Genomic DNA, 24,025 nt, shown 5'->3' with positions numbered 1-24,025 from the left:
TGCTTTCCAGTGTGGGACTTTGGGAATGTCAGATGTCATATCACTGCTATTTTATACATGAGGTCTTTAGATGATTTAATAGTATTTAATATTTTTGGACCTCAGTTTTAGCTATATACAAGAAGAATTTGAACTAATTCAATGATAAGACCTTGCATAATTCCCTCAAGAAACTATAAATAGGAAAGCAGCTTTCTTTCTTTTTGTTTGTTTGTTTGTTCGCTTGCTTATTTGGTTGGTTGGTTGGTTGGTTTTTTTCAAGGCAGGGTTTCTCTTTGTAGCTCTGGCTGTCCTGAAACTCAGTCTGTAGACCAGGCTGGCCTAGAACTCAGAGATCCACCTGCCTCTGCCTCAAAGTGATGGAACTAAACACATGCGCCACCACACCCAGCTCTAGCAGCTTTCTAAATTAAAACCAAGTAATTCTTTCCTATAACATAAAATTTTAATTGCCAATCTTAACACATTAGGATAGAAAATAATTACAACATTTAAAAAAGCCAGCTTTCTCAATTTGGAGCTTGATAGCAAAGCTAATCCATTTTCACCTCAGTATATTTGCTAACTAAGAAGTGAGCTGCCAGCTTTCAGCTGCAGGGTGTTCACGTCTGAAGTAAGAAGGCCAGTCCACAAAAGCTCTTGGCCTCTCAGGAGTCCTTCCCCGGGTCCCCCAGACTATCAACAACGCTCCTCTGACAGCATAACTAACTGAAACAGCCCAGTTAGGGCATATCCCCGGGCAAGGATGACACGCAAATTCACGAGGCATTCCATACTGTGCAAAGTTATGTGAGGGGGCTGGGGCTGGGGTCCAGTCAGTAAAGGACCTGCCATGGAAGCCTGAGGACCTTAGTTGTAAAAGCTGGTATAGAGGTGTCTATCTGTAACTCCAGGGCTAGAGAGGCAGAAACAGGCAGGTCCTTGGAGCTCATTGGCCAACTAGCTGAGCCAAATTGATTAGTTCTACATTTGCTGTGGAACAATGGTCTGTACCCTGTCACTTATATTTTAAATAAATGCTGATTGGCCAGTAGCCAGGCAGGAAGTATAGGTGGGGTGACCACGCAGAAAGTAGAAGCGGGACAACAAGAATTCTGGGAAGAGAGAAGTGCAGTCTTCAGTCATGTCCCAGCCACAGAGGAAGCAAGATAGCAAGATGTGGCTGCCTCGCCGAAAAAAGGTACCAAGCCATGTGGCTAACATAGACAAGAATAATGGGCTAATATAAGTTATAAGAGTTAATAAGAAGCCTGAGCTATGGGCCAATCAGTTTATAATTAATGTAAACCTCTGTGTGATTTCTTTGGGACTTAATGACTGTGGGAACTGGGCAGGACAGAAAACTTCAGTCAACATAGATTCCTTGAAATTCCTGTCTCAAAAAATTATGGTGAAAGGAAATGAGAAAGACACCCAATTTTGATCTCTGTTCTCTACATGTACATACACCTGCTCAAACACATGCAAACACACACACATGCACAGATGTCACATACTGAAAAAGGGGGAAACAAGTTATGTGAAATAAAAAGCATTAATCCACGATGTTTACAACTTCCCATGTCAAGTATATGACATGGATAAGCACAATTCACTCCATATATTGCAACAGGAATAGAAGTAAATCAGAAAAGTGTAAGATACCTCAACTCTAATACTAGTTCACTCTTTCAAATGTTTACTTAAATTTGTTCATTATATTTCTAAATTATATTCAAAGTTTATGACTGGACACTCTATATTCAAAGTCAGAGTCAGTCATGCCCCCTATAAAGCCATAGTATGTTTTCAGATGTTCTCAAAAAGCTTCCCCATATGCTCACTCCCAGGTCTTCCATATTCATGCAAGATGAGCCATTCTCAGTACTACGGGGGTCTACCTACCATCGAGTGCTTGATTTTATAATGTGTTACTATTCTGAAAATATGAGATGTAGAATAGCTTTCACTTTAAGACATAGGGGCTGGAGAGAAGGCTCAGCAGTTAAGAGCACTGACTGCTTTTCCAGAGGACCCAGGTTCAAGTCCCAGCAACCACATGGCGGGAACAACTGTCTGTAACTTCAAGACCTGACACCCTCACACAGACATACATACAGACAAAAGGCTAATGCATATAAAATAAAAATAAATAAACAATTTAAAAAAAAAGATGTACTTTAAGTGCATCCTATCGGTTCTAAAGTAGACGAGGCCTAGAAAGGCCTAACAGCTTTGCTATCAGGCTATCAGTTTCACCGGAGACACTCCTTCAGGGGGATGTGCACTGTAAATGGACTTCCTGCTGTGTACACAGTAATTCACTGTGCATTGCTTTAATATCTAACAACAATGTGGCAACACGGTTATTTAGTAATTCAACTGCTTGTTTAAATCAACTTCTAGTTTAATATGAGTGGTATTTAAGTAGTTATTTAACAAACTTAATCAAAACTCAATTTACTTACCTTTTTCAGGCCCGCAAAACCTTCTGATTCCAGAAAGAAAAAGGCAAAGGGCATCAACACAAACAAACAAAGGTTGGAAAATAAAGACGCGAGATTCCACAAACCTATAAAGATGACAATAAGAGAAAAAAAAGAAAATTGGGTTAGATATCGACATGGCGTTTCAAAGTTCACCAATGCTTGTGATGCTCATCAAGACCTATATTTTAATGATAAAAAGCAATACCTATTTTAAATGACTATCTAAACTTGGCAACTAGAAAAATAATTATATATTTACTTTAAACATTTTTATCTGTGATTTGTACCTACTGGGGAAAGACAATATAGAAACTAGCTACTTTCCCTCACTTCTCCAAGTAAATTACCCAAAGATCTCTTATACACAGAGATCCAAAGAAACAGATCTTTAAACGCATCAGCACTTGAATATTTAAATTACAGCCACTGCATCTGCTTATCATTTAGCAGATACCAGGCCCACACCAAGCATTTCATACACAGCCCATTGAAGCCTCACAAGCCAACCTAGGGGAAAGCACTTCCTGGACCCCACGAGCCCAGCACTGCTCTAAGGGCCTTGCGGACCTTCTACGAACTCATTTCTAGGCACAGGAGTGCCTGGGCAGGCAGCACTGCAGTGGAGGCCAACACTTGCCAAGCTGCAGAGCATGTGAGTATCAAGGCAGACTACCTGGAATCCTGAAAAACACATCACAGGAGTTCTAACAACAATTCCAAGTGGGAAAGAAAATGTGAGCCAGGGGGGCAAGCTCACAGAGCCATTTCCCTTTTGTCCACATTATGCCACAATAAATAACAGTGAGAATAAGTACATTCAGAAAGTGACACTTTTAGGCCTGTCACTGACAGAGTATTTGGCCCAACATCTATTTTTTTTACAAGAAAAACACTAAAATTTAAAATTGAGCTTCAAAATGATGGCTGTAATCCTTAAAATTGAGTCAAAGTTAAAAGTTATACCAATGCATTCAGAGCATTGCATACAACTTAAAGTATCAACTCAAACTCCCCACTGCTATGGCATGAGTTAACGTGTGTGCACAGTCACCCTGCTCCTAGGAGAGTGGAGAACATAAGTTGTATCACTTATCATTTATTTTAGTAGATAATTAATAACATCTATTCATAGTTTCTTATCCAGAAATCTAGATTTAATGTACATATAATACATATTTAATCTTTTCAAGGCCAAAAATAGTTAGAAATAAATGTCTTAATATCTTTTACTTTTCTGAGACCAAATCACATTATCCCAAGATGGCCTTGAATTCTTCTTTGTAGCCTAAGACAGTTCTTGATCCTCTTGCCTCCACTTCCTGTGTGCTGGAATTAAAGGCAAGCACCACCACACCTGGTTAATGGTGCTGGGACTTAAACCCAGGGTCTCATGCATATCAAGCAAGCACTCTACCAATAGAACTACACCCTCAGTTCCTATATTAACATCTTTTAGTGGAAATTTGAACTTTATAAAGCAAAAATTGCTTTAAAATACTTTTATGTGTACTGACCCTTAAAAGAAAAAAAAGTTAAGGCCAAACACGTGCACCTCTAGCTCCATATACTAGGGAGGCCAACCATGAAAACTACTAGGGACTACAAGCTCAGGGCCAACATGGATAACTTCAGGGAAATTTACTTTAAAAAAGAAAAAAAGCTTTATTCTTTTCTTTATTGATGAGCACTAATTATAACCAACAGAAGGGTAAGTGGAATGAGGGAGAACTAAATGCATACTCCTAAATCCTAAATCGTAGACTTGACTGTAGCAACCTTGCTAGGTTCCAGGTTTGTCACCTGCAGCTCTAATGATATATGCATGGCCATCATTAGCATTAATGAAATAAGGCATGGCTGACAGCTGGACCAACGCCTCCAAGAACAAGTACTTCATGCTTTTCTGCTTTTACTAACCATCACTTCCCTAGAGGCAACTAATTTGCAGAACTGTTAGCTCCTAGCATGCTACGTTCACCACTATCTGCCTTTTCCTTTCCTTTCTTATTTCTTTTCCCCTCGCCCCACCGAAGTGTATCAACTCCTGGTTTTCATTACTAACAATCTGCATGTGTCTACCAGTTTCCCCGCCGCTACCTGATCTGAGTAAAGGGTTCCAGGCACAGTTTTTCAGGAACTGTATCTGAAGGGAGAATAAATGGGCCTGTACCAAAGCTGTGCTCTCGGGTTCAGCCCATCAACTTTTGTGTGTGGTGTCCGGTTCCTATTTTGGCTGTTCAACATTATTTTCTTTAAGGCTCTCCAGATATATGAGGAAGGGAAATAATCATAATTCCTATTATGTAAATTATTACATCCTTGAAATGCATCTAGTGTTGATATGTAGCTTTCAGTATAGTGGGAAACAGAGAAACAGCAATTCTAAATAACTCGTGTTATAGAAGATGTCATATGTCGAGGATTATATTCAAATTAGAGGAAACAGTTTTTATGTAATTATATGGCACACAGCCCTTTTAGAAACTATTTTTTTAAAAAAAGAAACCCCCTGTATCTGTTAAGAACCCACTGTAGCAACATGGGGTAGCACCTAATCCTTCAACCAGGGCTCCTGTTCTACAATCAACGTCAGGTTCAGAAATGCCAGATCAGGGCTGGAAAGATGGCTCAGCAGTTAAGAGCACTTGCTGTTCTTTCAGAGAATCCAGGTTCAATACCTATCACACACATGGTGGCTCATAACCATCTGTAACTCCAGTTCCAGGGGATCCAATGACCCTCTTCTGGCTTCCATTGGTACCCGCCTCCGTGGGTACCAATGGTGCACAGACAAACAGTTATTTATAACATTTTCTAAGTGTTTAAATTTTAAAATTGGTAATAGCTCATTTTTTAAAAATTGAAAAACCAAAAAAAAAAGAAAAGAAAAAGAAAAACCAGTTCTGAAGCGATCCAAAGCCAGAAAACAGCTACAGTGCACTACCTGATTTGTTGAAAAACCTCTGGGTAAAATATATTCAATTTCCTAAACTACTCATATTAATTCCACATGTCTGCAATTGTTCTTGTTTATGTACATATGTGTGAGCCTGTATATGTGTACCATATGTATGCAGAAGCCCTCAGAGGCCAGAAGAAGATGTGGGTCCCTGAGTACTTGGTTGTGAGACACCATGCAGATGCTGGGACTCAAACCTGGATCCTCTGACAGAGTAGCAAGTGCTATTAACCATTAAGCTATCTCTCCAGCTCCATATCTGCAATTTTATAATGAGAAATTTCCACATTTAAGCTCTGCAATACATCATATTGCTCTCCATCATTTGAGTCCCCAACTCCATCCTTAGAGTTAAATTTTAATTGTCAATGTAAAATGAAGAAAACCACAATGTATACAAAAAGTAAAGCATGTTTATCTTAACAGCCCCACTGAGCAATAACGAATACACAGTGCTCTGGTTCAGGTGCGGTCTGAATGTGCCTCCCCACGTGCCAAAGTCTGGGAAGCCTGTAAGAGACAGGCCTCCTGGAAGACGACTAGAGTCTAGAGAGCAATATGAAGGGACTAACACTTTTCTCATGGATTGTATCCTTGTTCCTACAGAAAGTCACTGTAAGAAGAGGCCACTCCATTAGCACTTTAGGTTCTGCACATAGCCAACTCCTCTGGTGGGTGAGAATCACAAACAGGACCCTCATGAGGAGACCCATATTCCTAAACTGCCAGAACGATAAAGCAAACACTTCTGTCCAAAACACCAACCCCAGATGTTAATACAGCCACATCAATCTGACTAATACACCAAGTGGACAGCTCTATACCCATACCAGATAATGAGCACACCTACTGCCCAGACACTTCCACAAACCCTTACTGAATGACCCCACCTGTAGACATCATCTGCTGCTCCCACATTGTGGTTCTTACAAAACTATGCATGTCCAAACTTGGTGATGGAAACAGGCTTTCACTTTGGGTGAGTGTACAGCAGAGGACGGCAGAGGATGGGAGCTGTGTGTTTCACATTTCAGGAAACTGTCAAAATATTTCCCAAACTGGTGTGTTTTACATTCCCACCAGCAAAGGAAAATTCTTCACATTCCCTGAAAACAAATCCTTTAACAGGTATCAGATCTGCAGGTGCTCTCTCCCAGTCCATGGGTTGTTTTTCAAATCAAAGAACAGTTTACCAAATTTAAAAGGCCAAATTTATGAACATTTTCTTGATCTTGATCTTGATCTTACCTGAGAAACAGTGGTGCAGCCCAGAGTCACAGAGATTCTCCTGTTTGCTTCTGAAATTTTTGTGGTTTTACAGTTTACAGTTAAGTTTATGGTTCTTCAAGATAACTTTTTATGTGGAGCCAGGTATCAACTAAAGGTCAAATTTGTCTGTGATTATCCAACTGTTCCAATTCTATTTGTTAAAAACATTCTTTACCTACTAAATTGTATCTCTGTATCTTTGTCAAAAGTCGATCAGCAATACATGTGTATGTGCCCTTGGACTCGGTACCCTGCTGGGTTGACCACTGCCCCGTATCTATGCTGCTACCACACTGTCTTGATCATCACAGACTGAAAACCATCCTGAAGTAGGAAGTCCTCCAATGTTGTTCTAGCCATTGAAAATTCGCTGAATTCTCAGTTAAACTTTAAATCAGAGTATCAGTTTCCATCTGTCTTAGCTACAGTTCCTACTGCCTTAGAGACACCATGACCACGGCAACACTTACAAAGCAAACATTTAGTTGGGGTGGCAAGCTTACAGGTTCAGAGGTTCAGTACATTATCACCATGGTGGGCAGCACAAAGGCATGCAGGCAGACAACATGCAGGCAGATGTGGTGCTGAAGCTGAGAGTCCTACATCTTGCAGGCATCAGGAAGTCAAATGACTGTCGCATGAAGTAAGTGAGCAAAAAAGACCTCAAAGCCTGCCCCCACAGTGATGCACTTTCTCCCTTTGGCAACCATTTTCTTTCAAACCAACACCAAAATTTTTAAACAAAAGTTTAAAAAATGAGAATTTCTAATATACCAGCACTCAGACAAAGTAGGGACAAGAAAATGGTGTGAATTACAGCTAAAACTAGTTCAACTCGTTCCTTACCATTTCATTAATTTTACTCAAAAAGACTTACACTATTTAAAAAAAACTATCCACTATGACATTAAAAATACATTAAAATGATCGTGACAGAAAACTAAGTTGGACGGGGGACTGATTTGGTGTGTAAGAATGATGACCTGAGTGTGAACCCGAGCACCCACACAAGAAGCCAGGCATGGTTTTGCCGGCCTGGAACCCAGCAGTAGGGCACAGAGACAGAGCATCCCAAGAGCTTCCTGCTCAGCCAGCCCCACTGAAACAGATGCACTTCTAGTTCAGGGAGAAACCCTGTCTCAAGGAAATAAGGTGGAAGATGATAAAGGAAGACAGCCGGTGTCCTGCTCTGGCTCTCACCTATGTGTGGTGCATACACAACACAACACACATATAACACACATACACACCCACACAAACATACAAACATGTACAAAAACAAATAAGTATTTTAAACTAAGCATAAAAAATAATTGCCAAGAGATACACAAGTTATTAACAACACAAATATAGCGGATTGATAGACTTTTCTTCCTTTCTACCTTCTGCATAAATCTTCTATAAAAGGTACAGAAATACTCTAAAATTTATGAGGCGTATACTTAAATACCTTTGTGACATGCCTAAATCTCCATTTCCCTGTATCACAGAAGCTTCCCCTTACAATGCATTAAAAGAAAACAAAGATAAACTGAGGTGGAGACCCAGTCCAGGCTCTCTGCTGCTAGCTACACTGTCCTCACCATTCAAACATCAGCCTCAGAAAAACTACCAAATATAGGTTTGTGAATGCTAATGTCTACTACATTTTCATAAACAGAAAAATCTGTAGCACAAAAGAGGCTTTTTATTCTTATTACTAATCTATACACATAGATATTTCCAGAACAACAAATCCAAATTCTTCTATACAGGCCAAAAGGCAAAAACTCAAATCAAAAACAATAACAACTCTAACCAATTCACTCACTTAAACTAAGATAGGGCTAGGGAGCTAGCTTGGTCAATGAAGTGTTTGCTGCATGAGTATGAACACCTAAACTTAATCTCTAAAAACAATGTAAAAGAGTCAGGAGTGGTGGCACATGCTTGTAATTCAAGGGTCAAAGAGATAGAAACAGGAGGCTCATCAGAAGTCTGAGGTCAGCATGGGCTATGCAGCAAATTCCAGGTCAGCCAGACAGGCCTATGTGGTGAAACCCCATGGCAAAAAAATAAAAGTGTCTTCTGGGCAAGTGAAAAAAATCACAGAGGATTTTCACACGGTTACACATATCAACTGACAAAATAAGATGTCTTTGTCATGTATTTTTAATTAACATTATTAGGCAAAAGAAATAAAAATGAACTGAATTATAGCAATATAATTACAAAATACCAGACATATAGGAAAGTCTAAACTCACCATTAGAGGTTTGTCTAATATACAAAAATAACAAGTGTACCTAAAGCCAGGAGTGGTGGCTCACGGGCAATCACAGGACTTGGAAGGTGGAGGCAAGGAGGACCCTGAGCACAAGGCTAGTACTTTCTGGGGGAAAAATATGGGTGTTCAATACACATTGGAAAGTGGCTTACAAGCTTTTCAAAGCTCAATCAATTTACAGCCTTTCCCTTAAAAAGCATTCTACAATTTTGATATAATTGAAAATTGTTAACAACATTATACATATTTTATTGTATATATTTATATTAATTTATAAAATAAAAATTGTCAAACTTCTCTGCTTCAAACGCTAGAATTAAAAACTTCAATTATAGAATGCAAAACTTAAGAAAGGTGGTTTGTCAAAGTGAGCATCCGTAGCACGCTACTGAAGGTAGCAGCCAGTGCCCACCTCTAGAAAAGGTTTCAGCTGGAGGCAACAACAGTCCCAGAACATTCAGTTTCAAACACAAGACCAAATTGCCAGATCACCATAAGGTTCCTTATCTTCTACCGCCACCTGCTGGTATCACAAAATAGTTCCAAAATACAATATTCAACTCACTTTGAGAGAATCTCAGGGTTAAAGTGGCTGCTAATCTGATAGACTTGCAAGAAAAATAACGCGCAAAGGCCCTGGGTTTGAACCTTTGTACTACAAAATAAACAAGGTGAGGCGGGGTACACCTGATCGTAACTATCCTTTTTCTCAACCTCTTTATCTAACAAGATGTATTCATTGGTATCCTCATCCATAATGGACTGACTACAAACCAAACCAGTTTGGATCCAGGAAACTTAATTTAAGTCATTTTCCTACCCAAAAACCGAGACTGGTTTTCAATATGATAAACGGTATCTCAGTGTCTAGCCACTGTACTAACACAAACTGTCACAACAAACTAAACTATCTGTGTCAATTCACTAATAAATTATTAGTAGCATTTAACAAAGGTGCAATAAAATTTAAGGTTTATCTTTTAATAAATATTCATAAGCAAATATATCTTCTGTTTAAGTTTGATTGCTAATAACCTAAAATCTTGTTTGACCTGTTGAGTTTACAAACAGATTTTGGAGAAAAGATGGGTTTTGTACTGTTTATTCATGATATCCCCAGCTCACTGCTCCTGATAAGTCAAGATAAATTGCAGTGTTCACAGAGACCAGCCAGATCACTGAGGCTCACTTTAACAACTTCACACTCAGTTATCAATGTGCATCTCTGCCCCAGCAAATGAAAGTCAAGTAAACACTGGGTACCCCTGGAGAAAAATACTTCCAACATTGGAGAATTGTTTCTAGATTTTAAGACTAGACATTAATCCTATCACTCTCCTCTCTTAAAAAGTTACCATTATTGGCTTTAATTTTAAACTGCAGAAAAGTAGTCATTCTGAAGTAGGGTCATCAGTGGTGTGTGGTATTCTAAATGTTGTGCAGCCACTGCCTCTGTCTAGTTCCAGGACATGTCCTATGTTGTACCACTGCTTAGTCACATGTAGAACCGAAGTTCTGTATCTTTCCACTAACTTGTTAACAGTGCACAAATACAAAGGGTAAACACTACAAATGGATCCTTCCATTTTTCCTTTGATTTCTATTTTAGTTATGTCAGTGATGCCACTTTGTCACCTCTGCCTCCTCTGTTCCAGCTTAAAATATATGGCATGCTAACTCAAAGAATCACAGTGGAGGTTGCCTTCTTTGGATAACTACTTGCCTTTTGAGGAAAAGCTCTTGGCCCAATACTGGACTTTCACAAAGACTAAGTGCTTGATCTTGGGGCTGTGATAGGTCATCCAGCTGCCTATCATAAGACAGTATCTTATGATACCCCTAATCCAAAAAACTAGGCATGTGTATCATTAAATAGAAATGATGTATTGTGATCCAGCATAAGCTGGTCCTAAGAGAACAAGTAATTTCATTTAGAAGTGGCCCAAATACTCAAGGTTTCCTCCTATCTGTGTATATTGTTCTCAGCTGACAGATGAAGGGGTCTAGGTCTCATTTAGTCTAAGCTCTTACAATTTCTATAGGTATGTGGGTGGTTCTAACTCTACAGCCCTCTCCAGACAGAAAGAAAAAAGTAAGATGTTTGTATGCCATGAAAATACTCCTTGGACAGAGGAGGTATTAACTTTATCAAGAGGATAAAGAAGCCATGATAGAGTCGGGTGTGGTGGTGCACACCTTTAATCCCAGCACTCAGGAGGCAGGCAGATCTCTGTGAGTTCAAGACCAGCCTGGTCAAAAAGAGCTACTTCCAGGACAGGCTCCAAAGTTACAGAGAAACCCTGTCTCAAAAACAAAACAAAACAAAAACAAAAGACATGCTAACCCAAAAGGATAGGGAGTGGTTGTAGGTAACAGTGGCTCTGAAGCAGGCATTAAACAAAACAGGTACTTTATACTCTGTATACACTCCACTCCACATATAAAACAGGTACTGTATACTCTGTATCCACCCTCCACATATAAAACAGGTACTGTATACTCTGTATACACTCCACATATAAAATAGGTACTGTATACTCTGTATACACTCACTCTCCACATATAAAACAGGTACTTTATACTCTGTATCCACCCTCCACATATGAAAACAGGACTTTATACTCTGTATCCACTCCACTCTCCACATATAAAAATGCAACCAACTATTACAGAGCTACAGTAATGAAAACAGTGTGGTATTGGCATAAAAACAGAGAAGTCGACCAATGGAATCGTATAGAAGACCCGGATTTTAACCCACAAACCTATGAACACCTCATTTTCGATAAAAGAGCTAAAAGTATACAATGGAAGAAAGAAAGCATCTTCAACAAATGGTGCTGGCACAACTGGATGTCAACCTGTAGAAGAATGAAAATAGACCCATATCTATCACCATGCACAAAACTCAAGTCCAAATGGATTAAAGACCTCAATATCAATCTGAAACACACTGAACCTGATAGAACAGAAAGTGGGAAGTACCCTACAACAGATGGGCACAGGAGATTGCTTCCTAGGTATAACCCCAGCAGCGCAGACATTAAGGGCAACATTGAATAAATGGGACCTTCTGAAACAGAGAAGCTTCTGTAAAGCAAAGGACACTGTCACTAAGACAAAAAGGCAACCCACTGACTGGGAGATCTTCACCAACCCCACAACAGACAAAGGTCTGATCTCCAAAATATATAAAGAACTCAAGAAACTAGACTTTAAAATGCTAATTAACCCAATTAAAAAATGGGGCACTGATCTGGGGCTGGAGAGACGGCTCAGAGGTTAAGAGCACTAGCTGTTCTTCCAGAGGTTCTGAGTTCAATTCCCAGCAACCACATGGTGGCTCACAACCATCTGTAATGATATCTGGTGACCTCTTCTGGCCTACAGGCATACATGCAGACAGAATACTGTATACATAATAAATAAATAAATATTTATTTAAAAAAAATGGGGCACTGATCTGAACAGAGAATTCTCAACAGAAGAAGTTCAAATGGCCAAAAGACACTTAAGGTCATCCTCAACCTCCTTAGCAATCAGGGAAATGCAAATCAAAACAACTTTGAGATATCATCTTACACCTGTCAGAATGGCTAAAATCAGAAACACCAATGATAGCCTTTGCTGGAGAGGTTGTGGAGGAAGGGGTACCCTCATCCATTGCTGGTGGGAATGCAAACTTGTGCAACCACTTTGGAAAGCAGTGTGGCGGTTTCTCAGGAAATTCGGGATCAACCTACCCCTGGACCCAGCAATGCCACTCTTGGGAATATACCCAAGAGATGCCCGATCATATGACAAGGGCATTTGTTCAACTATGTTCATAGCAGCATTATTTGTAATAGCCAGAAACTGGAAACAACCTAGATGTCCTTCAATGGAAGAATGGATGAAGAAAGTGTGGAATATATACACATTAGAGTACTACTCAGCGGTAAAAAACAATGACTTCTCGAATTTTGCATGCAAATGGATGGAAATAGAAAACACTATCCTGAGTGAGGTAACCCAGACCCAAAAAGATGAACATGGGATGTACTCACTCATAATTGGTTTCTAGCCATAAATAAAGGTCAGTGAGTCTATAATTTGATATCCTAAAAAAGCTAAATAAGAAAGTGAACCCAAAGAAAAACATATAGCTATCCTCCTGGTTATGGGAAGTAGACAAGATTGCCGGGCAAAAAATTGGGATCTTGGGGGTGGGGTGCGAGGGGGGTAAAGGGAGATGGGGAGAGAAAAGTGAGAAGGGGAGGATGGGGGGAACTTGGGGAAACAGGATGATTGGGATAAGGGAGCCATCTTAGGGTTGGCAAGAGACTTGGACCTAGAGGGGCTCCCAGGTGCCCAGGGCGATATCCCCAGTTAGTTCCTGGGGCAGCTGAGGATAGGGAACCTGAAATGATCCTATCCTATAGCCATACTGATGAATATCTTGCATATCACCACAGAACCTTCATCTGGCGATGGATGGAGATAGAGACAGAGACCCACACTGGAGCACTGGACTGAGCTCCCAAGGTCCCAATGAGGAGCAGAAGGAGGGAGAACATGAGCAAAGAAGTCAGGACCACAAGGGGTGCACCCACCCACGGAGACAGTGGGGCTGATCTATTGGGAGCTCACCAAGGCCAGCTGGACTGTGACTGAAAAAGCATGGGATAAAACCGGACTCTCTGAACATGGCGAACAATGAGGGCTGATGAGAAGCCAAGGACAATGGCACTGGGTTTTGATCCTACTTTATGTTCTGGCTTTGTGGGAGCCTAGCCTGTTTGGATGCTCACCTTCCTGGACCTGGATGGAGGGGGGAGGACCTTGGACTTTCCACAGGGCAGGGAACCCTGACTGTTCTTCAGACTGGAGAGGGAGGGGGAGAGGAGTGGGAGGAGAGGGAGAGGAGTGGGAGGAGGGGGAAGGAAATGGGAGGCTGGGAGGAGGTGGAATTTTTTTTTTCAATTAAAAAAAATGCAACCAACTAGTTCTTTGTTCTGATCATTCTTTAGACAAAACACTAAGACTTGAAAAGCTTAAACAATTTGCTCAGGGTTACTAATAGTAAAACACAGAGCTGAAATTCAAAGCCAGGTCTAGCTGACTCCAAAGCCAAGAAACAGACTCTCATGGGATGATGACCTCCAAAATAAAAAGATATCATTAAAGTCACTAGAGGGGCTAGTGAACTGGTGGTGCTAGGACAGTGAGCTTAGAGGGTGAGGACGAACCCACTCTGTGAACTCCAAATGGAGTAAACAGTCAAGTGCAAACACACTGCTGACAAGAAGAAAGTCAATGTTTGCTAACATCCATGGTGAGAGGGGATCTTTTACACAAAAAAATTAGAGAAACCAAAAGAAGGAAAAGACCAGGCAGCACAAAAATATAAAAACTCTAGAACCCCAAAGAGCATACAAAATCAAAATAGCAAGTATAGAAACAAATATAGAGGTTTATTTTTACATGTAAAAAACCACATACTTCAATATAAAAAACAGAGAAGGGAAAGAACATGACAACTTATGTATGCAGTAGATGTCTGTAGACAAACTAAAATTCAAATATCATGAATTTTTCTAATGATAATCATGAGAACTACTTCGCAGTCATATCTTTGGCAACAAAGATATCAGTATTTGATTCTGCTGGATTTATGTTAGAAACAAAGGCACCTATGCCATCTGTCAGAAGGGATAAGCAAATATTTCCAGAAAATAGTTTGGCAATGATATTTATTAGCCTAATAATTTCTTATCCTAATTATCTACATAAATTATGAAAAACTCAAAAGTCACTGTGAAAATCCCCTGGGTACCCAACAGGAGACAATAAAGGGCGGGGCCACAGCACAGAAAGCGGCTGGTCCCCGGGGCCATGCAGCCCTCATCTCACATCCGTCAGAAGTCACTGGAGAGTAAGTGCTCTCACTCCAGAAAGATACAAGGTAACTCTGAAGGCTGCTTGATGAATATGCACAGAGCTCTTGTACAGGCACTAAAAATGTTTTCAAAACACATGATGAGCAGAAAAATAATCAGCACAAATTCAGTGCTTGAAAAGATCCAAGCTACATGTGCTATAAACACATGGTGTGTGTATGTACTACAAAAGAGTCGACGTCATTTCCTGCTTTGTACGTTCTGGTATTCTTACTCATTCTGGAGTGAGCACGTACTTTACTGTGCACAGTAAAGAAAGTCACAGCTGGAAGTGCAGCTGCCCTTCCTCATACCCAGAGTCATCTTCTCAGCAACAGCATTCACAGAAAGTGCCTCCTGTACTTTCACAAAGAGAGAAGACAAAAAGCTTACTCCTGTGTCACACAGAACCGTACTTCTAGATGACAGCTTGCTGGTGTTAACATTCAGGGTACTGACCTGCCCTTAGGGTACTGACAGGATACATCTTCAGCTGCAGTTACTAAGGGCACTCCCTGGGCACATTCATTGTATTCCCTTTTAAAAAGTGGGCCTTGCCTATCTTCTCTCTCCCTCCTATCCTCCTTCCTTCCCCCCCCCTCTCTCCAGCCACCCTTGTCCCCAGGGATCAGTCTCTGCCCCACCCCCTGCTCCCTTCTCTGCCCTCTCCTCTCTGCCCCCTTCTCTCCTCTTCCTATAAACCTCCCATGTGAGCCCTGTTTTATGGCATGACTTCTCTTGGTGCTGATTTTTTAAATAAATTATAACAGCTGGTTCACAGCAAACACATGATCTTGATGATCGCTTCAGACTCACTACTGCTCTCTGGAGGCTTCAGCACAAACATCACAACAGCGACTGAAAATTAAGCTCTATTTCATGGCCAAGGTGGTAGAGCCTTTACAGCAGCCAGCATCACTGCAAGCAGCCTAGATGAAGAAGTGACTCTGCCTCCCAAACATTATAGGGGAAATTATATAATAAAACCAGGCACCTTGGATACAACCTTCTCTAAGTCAAATGGCAAGCCAGTCAATTTTTTGTTAATGACATTTACCATTAACTCAAAAGAAGGCTCCTAAATTAGAAGAAAAAAATCTGAATCTTTTATCTTAAGAAATAGTAAATACAGCCCAAAGGTGGTGGTAGTGGTAGTGCATGTCTTTAATCTTAGCACTTAGGAGGCAAAGACAGGTAGATCTCTGAGTTTGAGGCCAGTCTGGTCTATAAAGAGAGTTCTAGAACAGGCCAAGTCTATATAAAGAAACCCTGTCTCAAAAAACAAAAAAAAAAAAAGTAAATATTTGTCACTGACTATTCTTCAAGACATGGTTTCACTAAGTAATAAGTTGAACCCAAAGAAAAACATATATAGACCCACCTGGAAATTGGAATCAGACAAAAATTTGGGAGTGGGGGGGGGGGGCAGGGAGTAGAAAGTAAGGGAGAAGGGAGTTGAGAAGATCTTGAGGAAATGGTTTAGTCGAGATGGAGGAAGGACAGATATGAGAGAAAGGAAAGAGATATCTTGATTGAGGGAGTCATTATAGAGTTAGCAAGAAACCTGGCCCTAGAAAAATGCCCAAGAACCCGCAGGGGTGACCCCAGCTAAGACCCTAAGCAATAGAGGAGAGGCTGTCTGAACTGGCCTTACCCTGTAGTCAGACTGATGATTATCTTCAATATCACCATAGAACCTTTGTCCAACAACAGATGGGAACAGAGGCAATGACCCACATTGGAGAACTGGACTGAGCTCCCAAGATCCAGTTGAAGAGTGGAAGGATTGAGAGTATGAGCAAGGAATTCAAGACCATGAGGGGGTTCATCCACTGAGACAGTTTGCCTGAGCTAATGGGAGCTCACCAACTCCAACTGGACTGGGAGTGAACCCTCTGAAGGGGGTTGACAGCTGGGGCAGACTGAGGGGCCACTGATAGTGACACTGGGATGTGTCTCTACTGTATGTACTGGCTTCTTGGGATCCTATTTCCTATGGATGTAAACCTTGCTCAACCTAGATGTAGTAGGGAGGGCCTTGGACTTTCCACAGGGTGGGGTGCATGGCACTCCCTTAGGGTGAGGGGTGGGATGGGAGGGTCTGTGGAGGGAGGGAGAGAATTGGGAGGAGGGGAGGGAGTGGGAATTTGGATTGGTATTTTTTAAGTAATAAAAAAATTTAAAAAATAGCAAAACAATAAAAAAGATATGGTTTCATAGACTCTCTTCACTATTATAAAACATCTTCACTGGAATAAGTGAAAAGATTTGTGTTCACAAAAAAAAATCTCACAGTGAGGTGTCCTAATTTTACATACCTTTAGTGCTCATAAACAATGTATCTAACCATCCATATAACTATCCAATTATATAAACATAATAAAATTGTTTGACAGTAATAATACCATAGTTAACAACACTAGCCACAACATCAATACTAAGAAAATAAGAATGGTATGGACAGGAAGAGTAAGAAAGCTATTCAAGCACCCTAAAGTCATAATCTAATCTAATAGACACCATAAAAAGAACTGTCCTAGCAGAGAGAATAGTTAGTGCATACATACTAAATTCATACAACAACTATCACATACTAAGTGCCTATTAAAGGCATATTTTTCTATTAGATATATTCCTAAAAGCAAGTGTGCAAGGTGCATTTACTATTCTACTTAAAAGAGTAGTGATCTGAGGACAAGACAACATAGTGTCCTGCCCAAAATTGCACGGCAGGTCTACCTCACTTCAAGTGTGCATGTGCGAGCATGTGTGTGTCAGAGGGAGAGTCAGAAAGAGGGAGACGGAGACATGACCTCACTATCTAGTCCTTGATGACCTGAAGCTCACAGAGAGCTTCATACCTCTGCCTTCCGGTGCTGGGATTAAAGGTACATGCCACCATACCCAGATACCACCATTACTTTTTTTTTTTGTAGTAACTGTTTATACAGCATTTATTTTGAGTTAGGAATCTTAAGTAATCTAAAGATGACAAAGCTTTTAGGAGACGGGACATAGGTTATTCCAAACACTGTGCCATCTTATGTAAGGGGCTTGGCACCTTCAGATTTGGATTTCCAGAGCCCTGCAGGACAAAGAGTGGAAGGAAATGTAGACATTCTGTAGTGATTATTTTCTTCATAAATTCTTTTTCTGATTTTCCACAATGACCATCAACTTGTCTCATGGTCTTGAGAACCAAGAGAAGTTACCAAATGTGGACTCGCCTCTACATCCCATAAGATCTCAAGCGACCTTTAATTTTGACTTTAATTTGGTCTTTTGCAAACTGAAATGACCAGAACAGACAAGGAAAAAAATCCCACCATCTAAGGCAGTTCAATGATAGATACAAGTGAGACCATGTTAAGTATGGAAGTGAGCAGAAGCCCTGAGGAGCTCAGCTGCTCCAAGAATGGGATGGTCAAGTAAAAATAAAATTTGAGAGTACCACAGACACAAACACAAACCCTGCTATTCAAGGGAGACTCAGAGGTCATCGAATAACTGCCATGCCCCACTATTACTTTTTAAATCACATTAAAATTTTAACCAGCAGATCTTGTTAATATTGTGTCATGTTTTAAAATGACTAAGAAAACAAAGTAACAACTGCAGTCTCTGCTCTATCAGGTCTTCAGTGGAGACTGAGGTTCTCTGACATAACCAGATGAACCAAAAAGTCTTTGCCTACAATATTTAAATGAACCAAAATCAAGTAAATATTCAGGCTAGTAGCTCACGTCTCTAATCCCAACACTTGAAAGGCTGAAACAGGAGAACTACCATGAGTTCAAGGCCTACAAGCAAACTCTAGACCACCTGAGGTTATAGTGTGAGACACTATTTCAAAACAGACACACATACCAATTCAAAACTTACAGTAAGTATAAGAACTGCTTCTTAGTTAAGTAAAGGAAAATAGTAACTACAACTAGTAATGTTAGGTAAAAGCTAGTTTCTGACTTCACAGAGGACTTCAATAATTGCAATGGTTAATTTTTTTGTCAACATGACACAAACATAAACATGTGTAGGAAGAGGGAATTTTTTTAATTTATTAGATTTTTTTAAAAAATATCAATCCAAGTTCCCACTCCCTCCTCTCCTCTCATTCCCTCCACAACCCTCCCACTCCACCCCCATCTAATCGTCAGAGAGAGTAAGGCACATTGCCTTGTGGAAAGTCAAGGCCCTCGCTACTATATCTAGGCTGAGCAAGGTATATGTTCAAAGAGAATAGGATCTCAAAAAGCCAGTACATGCAGCAGAGATAAATCCTGGTGCCACTGCCAGTGGCCCCTCAGTCTGCTCCAGACATGCAAAGGAAGAGGGAATATTAATTAAGGAAATTCCTCCATAAGATTGGCCTGTAGGCAAGTCTATCAGGAATTTTCTTGATTAGTGATTGACATAGGTAGATCCAGTCCAATGGGCACAGTGACACAGCTAGGCAGGTGGCCCTGGAGCGGGCTGAGCATGCTTTGAAAAGCAAGCCAATAAGCAGAATTCCTCCATGGCCTCTACATTAGATTCTGCCCCCAGGTTCCTGTCCTGACTTCCCTCAGTGATGAACTCTGATGTTGAACTGTACTCTGTAGTGATATTTTGTTGTGTTTTAACAAATAAAGCCTGCCTGAAGATCAGAGTGCTAAGCTAAGCCACTAGAGGCCAGGCAGTGGTGGCACACACCTTTAACCCCAGCGCTAGGGAGGTGGAGACGGGAGTGGTATGGCTGGGCGGAGAGAGGAATATAAGTGGAAGGAGACAGGAAACAGTTGCAGTCTGAGGATCGCCCCTACAGTCAGAGGACAAAGTCTGAGGAGACACTCTGGGGACAGGATTGCCCCTTCAATCTCAGCACTAGTAGAATTAGAAGAACTCTCTGTCTGGCCGCTATGCTTCTCTGATCTTCAGCATTAATCCCTATATCTGACTCTGGGTTTTTATTATTAAGACCAACGAGAACTGGTGCTACAGGGATCTGAAATAAATCCTTTCCTCCCCAAGTTGCTTTTGGTCATGGTGTTTTGTCACAGCAATAGAAACCCTCACAAGACAATAGTTTACTGGAAGAAGTTACAAACTGTGAAGGAAACTAAGAAAAACCTGTAACTTACAGTGTAGTTAAAAAGTCACACGAGTCATGTATTAAGTAATATATACGAACCATGGATCAAGGAGCCATTTAGCCACTGAATATAGTAGTTTTGAGGAAAAGCAAGCAGGATTTCATTGCTGATGATTGAGAAGGGTAAAAGCAAAACAGCTCCAGCTGAAACCGCTAGAGTGAAGGTGCTCAGAAACAACCTGCAAGAGAGAAGAGACATCATCACTAGGGGTCTGGAAAGCAGTGAGCATGAGTGTGTTACCTAAGATTCCCACTACAGATACGCAGCTGAAGGACAAATGGCATGCGTAGGATCTAGAAAGTGCAGCCCGGTGAAATCCATAACGAGATCTATATACTGAAGAGACTACTGCACAAATAAGAAACTGTGCATTCCTGTTGTTTGTGTGTATGTGAGAGTGCGCGCTATGCAGGGGAGGGGTGATAGGGCATGCACACAAGGTCAGAGGACAACTATGTGGAGTCTGTTTTCTCCTTCTACCTTTACACAGATTCCAATATTAAACTCAGGTCTCCAGGTTTACAAAGAAAGTACCTTGACACACACCCATCTCACCAGCCCCTGATATATGATTTAAACAAAGTTAAATTAGAGTAGTAAATAACACTAATCAATATTTCAAACACTACTTCAATACTTCCTAAATAATACATATGTAAAAATTAGGATCTAAAATAAATTAATTCAACAAAACAAACTGAAGAAAAATGCTAACAATAAATACAAAGCAGGCTCTCTATTCACACCAAGAAATGCTTACATAATATCAGGAAATGTGTTGTTCCAAAATCCATCATTATTTATAACAACCCAAAGGACAGAGTGAAATCACAATGGGCTTCCACTTCCCAGTTACACATTTCTGAAAAGCTTTAAATTTTTATAACATCTAATTTTGAAAAGAGATTTTTAAAAAATAAATAGCAAGACAAAGGAAGGTAGATTTCTGTGAGTTAAAGCCAGCCTAGACTACATAGAGAGTTCCAGGTCAGCCAGGTCAACATAGTGAGACCCTGTCTCAGAAAAGAAGGAGAGGGGGAGAAGGAAGGAAGAAAGGAGGGGAGAAAGGGAAGTAAGAAAGAAGGGAAGGAGGAATGGAGGGGAGAAATGGGAAGGTGGAAGGGAGGAGGAAACCAGGCAGGCAGGAGTTAATAGCAAAGCAAACTTAATTTACTTAGCACTAAAGATAGAACTTGAGTATCCATAACACTGAAGCTAATATTGAAAGAATGTGAAAATAAATTTGAGAATTTTTTTAAATGTCATAGTAATAAGACCCATGTTGGCACATACTTTTAATCCCAGCATTCAGGAGGCAGAGGCAAGCAGATATCTGAGTTTGAGGCCAGCCTGGTCTACAGAGCGAGTTCCAGGACTACATGGAAAAACTGTCTTGAAAACAGCAAACAAAGAAAGTCATAATAAATGTTCCACCATGAGTAACCTTGCATTCAGTGCCATCCTGTAGCATACAGCAGAAATGACTGCCTACACAGCTACAAGTACCTATAAACCCCTGGGTTCAGTAAATCAAAGGCCAACTATATAATGTAGCTCAATGGAACACTCCAAACAAAACTCAACTCAGAAGATTCATGAATTAATCCAAAAAATGAAGAGCACGTTTCCTGAAAAAGTACTCAGAAAAGTTGCTCATCTGGAGTGAATGGCCAGATCCAGCCCAGTGAGGACATCATCACCCTGATTAGTATCATTCCCGCCAAGATCAAATCCAAATACTCACCACCCCAGGGCCTGCACAGCTCTCCCAATACTATAGGCCCCTCAGCAGGGCACATTTCAGTTTACACTTATTCCCCAACTGTTTTCTAACCCTCAATGGATTGTGTGGTTTCCAGGTCTCTGCCCACAGTGCTGGAGGCCATGGGAGTATACTAGTGTTCAACAGGCCAATCTACCAGATGAGTGACTCTGATGGGGAGCCCCACTTGGAAAGGCTGTGGGGTCACTGGCTGAAGATAACTATTTCTGTCTATAATGTCTCATGTGCCACAAAAAACAGCTATGGGTATTATTCCCACTGCTTGTGTGTTTATCTTGTGAAAATATTCTATCTACTGGGCACACATATAGTTGTAGATGGTCAGAAGGATAATTTCTGCTCAACTGCATAATTCTGATGAATAGAAATAATACTAGGATATTTTTTATTACTCAGACTGACAAAAGAAAATAATAGTATTCTCAGTCACTAAGACAGCTAGTTTTACAAATTCAAAACAAACTAGTTTCCCTGGAGATGAATATATGATTGCCCCTACAGACAAATATACAAGGTCAATTTCCCAGGTGTTTATTGCTGATTTATGACTTTAGTAGACATAACTTTCTCAGCAATTGACTTTCTGCACATACTCCCAACCTCAAGGCTCAGTCAACTAACTGTTTTATTGTTTAAGTCCTGAATTTCAATGTCACTTTCTGTCTGGGAACCCTGTTTACTTTACACACTAGCCGGTCAGCATGACCTCCCTAGCCTGAGAAAAACTGTGTGATCGGTTTGGCTCTGTTTCTTATTGTTTACTCAAGTAGTATTGTGACCCTGAAGATGTGATTCATAATTGTTCAGAGGTTTTGGAGAACAGCAGGAGACAGGTAGGGAGAAGTAGGAGGGAAGTGTGATGAAGAAGGGTGATGGAGAGAGACGTACGAGACAGAGAGAAGTGTTATGTCGCTGTATGTAAAGAGATGTAGATGTGTGGAGACAGATTTTCAGAAAGAGATTTTTCAAGATGAAATAAAAGAAAAAGTTACCATTAGAAAGTGTGTGTTTCCTTATTTATTCCCTCAGATAGAAAAGTCTAGCCCTTGCCACCTTCATGGATTTTTTTATACCCTGAAGACAGCCTTGGAGTAGGATCCCCAAAAGGTCACCAGTACCACAGGTCGCTCTCTTTCTCTTGGGTGCCCATACAACACTCCACATGGCAGATGTACCTGAATAGCAAAACAGACCTCAAATGCCACTTGCTTGTCATGTGTCCCTCAATTCCTATCTTCTTGCTCCTCTCAGTAAAATCAGCTCCTCTTTCCTCTTACCCACCATAACACTGACCACACACTAGGCTAACATAACTTCCAAATCCAATTCTAGAACACATGACCTGCAAAAGGAGTTCACTTATGAGACAAAGAGATAAATCATCAAGTCACAAGTGGTCCAGAAAATCCCATATATATGTCTCCAATACTATAATGCTGCTTTTCAACAGCTATGGAGCCTCCACTTCACACTTTGTTACTGTGACAAACCTACCCAGAAAGCAGAAAACTACTTTTACTGTTTACAAGTTACTCATAAAAGGTTCATGTAGAGTTAAAACTGACAAAGAGTCCTTAAAATAAGGTCCTGAATTGGAAAAGTATAGTAGAGACATGGCTGGTGCAATCATAAAACACACCCTTTCAGAAATGTCACCTTCTAAAATGCAGTAGTAAAGAAAGATTCTACATCCAGAATATTACACCTTCTATTATTATGGTAGTAGTAAAACAAAAATATTTTCTTGAATATGTCATTTGTGACTATCTCCTTAAACAAGAGGGTGTGTGAACTTACTTGGATGCTAAATGTTACCAGTGACTCAGAATGCCATCATCTACAGGCCACAGAAAATTATTTCAACAAGTCTGCCACACACGCTTCCAGGTAGCAAATGAGGCAGGACCTCAAATGTTGAACCTTGTATATTTCAAGTATATTTCCTTCTTGAAATTCTACAACTTTTTCAGCATTCCCTCCTTTTTATCTGCACACTCTATGAAATGCACCAACATGTCACCCTAAGTGTTTCTGGTTTGAATCGGAAATGTCCCCACAGGTTTATGCTTTGTGGCACCATTTAAAAACTGCTATATATCTCCATGAAGTAGGGCCTGGCTGGCAAAAATAGGTCACTAGGTTTCACCCATCGCTGGTTCCAGCCTGTATGTTTGCTCTATTCTCTGGTCCATCTGCAGGTAACAAAAAACTGACATACACTGCCAACACT

The 24,025-nt window shown here is 40.5% G+C and overlaps 1 protein-coding gene across 2 annotated transcripts in view; it reads right to left on the bottom strand.

Annotated features, from left to right (window-relative positions):
• Lmbr1 (limb development membrane protein 1) overlaps positions 1-24,025 on the bottom strand; it is a 119,494-nt gene that overhangs the window by 77,190 nt on the left and 18,279 nt on the right. The window contains exons 4-5 of one of the 2 annotated variants that reach the window (XM_075954950.1): positions 20,051-20,190; positions 2,448-2,551 (exon numbers count right to left, since the gene is read on the bottom strand). In XM_075954950.1, coding sequence (XP_075811065.1) covers positions 2,448-2,551; positions 20,051-20,190 — 244 coding nt within the window. The remainder of the gene's footprint in view (positions 1-2,447; positions 2,552-20,050; positions 20,191-24,025) is intronic. The other variant, XM_075954951.1, reaches the window with a different exon arrangement.

This window comes from Microtus pennsylvanicus, chromosome 21 (assembly GCF_037038515.1).
Source record: "Microtus pennsylvanicus isolate mMicPen1 chromosome 21, mMicPen1.hap1, whole genome shotgun sequence".
Classification (NCBI taxonomy): domain Eukaryota; kingdom Metazoa; phylum Chordata; class Mammalia; order Rodentia; family Cricetidae; genus Microtus; species Microtus pennsylvanicus.
The sequence above is the reverse complement of the archived record's forward strand: the minus strand, read 5'-3'. Positions and strand labels throughout refer to the sequence as shown.